Source organism: Tupaia chinensis, unplaced genomic scaffold (assembly GCF_000334495.1).
Source record: "Tupaia chinensis unplaced genomic scaffold, TupChi_1.0 Scaffold000571_1, whole genome shotgun sequence".
Lineage (NCBI taxonomy): Eukaryota > Metazoa > Chordata > Mammalia > Scandentia > Tupaiidae > Tupaia > Tupaia belangeri.
This window is the reverse complement of record NW_006160085.1, coordinates 164,335-167,736: the sequence shown is the minus strand read 5'-3', so window position 1 is coordinate 167,736 and position 3,402 is coordinate 164,335. Positions and strand designations below refer to the sequence as shown.

The following is a 3,402-nucleotide window of genomic DNA, read 5'->3' as shown; positions in this document are numbered from 1 at the left end:
TCCGAGCCTCGAACCGCGGTTGACTACGCGGGAGTCCAGCGACATAGCCATTACGCTAACTGCTGGTCCCCAGGCTCTGCACTTGTGTGTGCATTCTTTTTTGTTTGTTTTGTTTTTAAAGATTTACAAGTATTTTTGAGAAAATCTGAGAAACAACCAAAGGAATCGGAACTAGTTTTAACAATCTCTGAAAATTTTAAACTCTAGATTTACTTATTCTGAAACTAACTTCCAAACAAGATAGAGTACAAACGATATACGTGTACACTGCACTGCTGAAGCGGCTCAAACTTGCCGAGACACCTTTACAGCAAGTTCCTTTGGACTTGCTTCCTCCAACAGGCGCCACATCAAAAGAAACGATAAAGAACCTATGGTATAAATCACTCTCAGGTGTCTGCCCTGCCAGCTACACCAGCCTAGCTGGCTGTGCCCAGGCTGGCCCACCCGCTCCTGGGTGCCCGTCTCACCGCTGCCGGCTGGGACGCTGTTCGTACTTGTCCTGGGTGCTCCGCTTCCTGGGTGGAGAGGAGCCGCGAGAGCAGCTGCTGTGCTTGTAAGGATGGCTTCTGTGCTTCGTAAGGCTTTCTTCTTTCTGGTCCTGACTTTTCGCAGGCTCCTTACTGCCCTCTTTTTGTTCTTGGTCTTGATCCTTACGGGAGGGCAATGTGTTCTTAATTGTGTTAATCAGAAATCTTTTATTCATCTCAGCAAGAGGACACTTCACCCAGCCCATAGGTCCCATGGTTTCTGCTCTAGTTTTCCCACGTTTCACCTCCTTAAGCAGTTCCTCTATTGCCTTCCTCTCTAGCTCCTGGTCCTCTTCTATAGCGGAGATGGTTTCCCTGAATGTGTTTTTAAGTTCTAAATATGCCCGTTATCTTTCTTGGTCCTGGAGGTCCCCTACTATATCTCCCCTTTTGATGCTTGGACCCTATTAGGGACAAAGAGCATCATCTTAACCTTAGTATATATGTGGCTGTCAACAAGGTCAGAGACAGGCTTAGCTCTAGGAAGGCCAGTTGGCCCAATGGTCTTTATAACACAGATTGGGGTGAGGCCTGTTTACAAATGTACTTACCATTGAGCCCATATTCCCATTCCCACGGAAGATTTCTACAATTTATGACAGCCACAGGATTATAACTTATAATCACACACACATTAAAACCACTGAGCTCATTGGTCCCTGAGATGTTTTTTTACCAGCATTATTTCATTTTTACCAGCATTTTTATTTCAGTTGTCATTAAAATTGTAAAGACACTATTTTCTTCATATAAAAATATTAGTACAGATAGCTATACTTTCTAGACAATGATTATATAGACCCTTTTAAAGAAAAATGCTCTCAATTATATCTCCATGGTGAGATGCTTGGAAAAAACCCACATCTCAACTGATTCCTACAACATACTACTCTAGCACTCTATATCTTCTGGTTTGAAGTAGAGATTATTGTCGTCATCATTGTAACCATGTGTTCTTGCTTTCTTACATGTTTGATAATACACACACAGACAGGTTGATCACTTAATGTTCCATTGTTTCATCAGCCTTTTCTGCAGGTTCATCAGCAGGTTGGGCAGGCTGAGCTTTTCTCTGTATTCTTCAAGGCCCTCTAGGAATGGAGACACATCATCGTCATCACTGATTGTAAACTCCAAGTCTCTACCAACAATTCCAATGGAAACGATCTTTGTTAGGTCCTACTCTGCAGGAAGGGTCTTTCTGAAGGCACACAGACCATGTTTGACCAGTTAATTCAGTTAATAAACTCAGACATACGTCTCTCCAAGTAAGTACGAGCTGACTGAGAACGGGCTCCAATGGACATAGCTCTGTAGTCAAAATAGTAGATGGACAAGTTTGGAAAGTGTGAGGGCCCATATCATCATAACCAGCAATGAGCAACCCAACACCACACAGTCTCCGGCCATAGCCTTGTGTTGGTACTTGGGTTTTGCTCCCAATTAGTGACACAAGCTGAGATACAGGAAGTGCTCTATCAAATACAAATCCGGAATCTAAACACTCTTGGCGCATAAGGCGCATAAAATTACCTAACAGTCTAGCATCCGCAGTAAGCCCCACAGCTGAGATACCAATGTGGTTGTCAACATGGAGAATTTGTTTCTGATGAGCTGCAAGCTCTGACTGTGCTCTCTTCAATGCAACCAATACTGCATGGATCTTTGATTTCAAACCACATGTGCTTTGATTTCAGACCAACTGTGGCTGAACCCTGTTTAACAGCTTCCATAGCATATTTAATTTGATGAATCCTGCCCTGAGGGCTCCAAACAATGACATCATTGTCATACTGGTTTCAAAACATGGTTCCGGCACCAGCCTGGTTGCTGCCTCCTGCAAACCTGATTCCGTCCCTGAGATGTTTTTTGGACAAGAGAAATGGATATGGTAAAGTGAGGTCTTGGTAATACTTTGTCCTTGTCAGGTGGTATGGATGGATGGTTCACAGGATGAAATAAATACCCGCAGGCCTAGATTAGAAGCACCCAAAAATAACAAAACATCTTACCCACAGAAGAAACATGAACACTACTAAAACCCTTTCGCCAACTCCAGTCAGCAGGGGCAACTTCAGTTAGTCCCACTGCTAGTCCTACAAGGACTAGGACTGCAAAAAGCAATGACAAAAGATAGCAGTGCATTCTCTTTTTTCTGGAGAGGTTTTTGCTATAGGACATGTGCGCTCCCCAGAAAAAGAGACAGAGACAGAAAGCGAGAAATCACCCCCCAGGGAGGATGGCCATGCCGCAATCCCTTCTTCTCCATTCTCCTCTCAGGATCTTGGGCATGCATGCACACACGCCTGGCGTGAGTTTAAGCCACCGGGTCCGGGACTCGAACCGCAGTCAACTAGATGGGAGTCCAGCAACATAGCCATTATGCTAACTGCTGGTCCGCCAAAAGATAACTGCATTCTAACAACAAAACTATTACAAGGACAAAAGAGAAGTACATTATAGATTTATTTTGCTAGATAGTTGACTCCTCAAGCTTCTGCCGTGCGTAGATTAGTCAGCTTCTGGATTTAGTAAAGCAGGGCTGTAGTCTTCTCAGGTCTCTGAAGTCAAGGCTTGCTTTTTCCAGATGGTCAGCTTGTATGGTGCTTTGGGGTCAGAAGTGCATTCCTAGGCTCAAGAAATTGGCTTCACTCTGCTCTAAGAAAGGTTGGGGCCAGGGCTGCAGGAATTCTTTTCTGGGCCAAGTTGGCACTTTTTTTTTTCTTTTTTTCTAAAAAAATTTTGATTTATTCATTCATTCATTCATTTTCATTTGAGCAGAGAAAGACACACAGAGAAAAGGAAAGTGAGAAAGCAAGCCACCAGGTCCGGGACTCAAACTGCCGTTGGCCATGTGTGAGTGTCCCGCGCG

At 44.1% G+C, this 3,402-nt stretch overlaps 1 protein-coding gene and 1 pseudogene across 1 annotated transcript; both read right to left on the bottom strand.

Annotated features, from left to right (window-relative positions):
- Window positions 1–466: 466 nt before the first annotated feature.
- LOC114009603 (protein POLR1D-like) lies at window positions 467–1,101 on the bottom strand. Its single transcript, XM_027775543.1, has 2 exons — window positions 1,082–1,101; window positions 467–845 (listed from the first exon to the last, which is right to left on the bottom strand). Exons 1-2 carry the CDS (start codon window positions 1,099–1,101, stop codon window positions 467–469), a joined length of 399 nt encoding a protein of 132 aa, XP_027631344.1.
- Window positions 1,102–1,533: 432 nt separating this feature from the next.
- Window positions 1,534–2,338, bottom strand: LOC102478666 (proteasome subunit alpha type-1 pseudogene; annotated as a pseudogene).
- Between the last annotated feature and the right edge of the window lie 1,064 nt (window positions 2,339–3,402).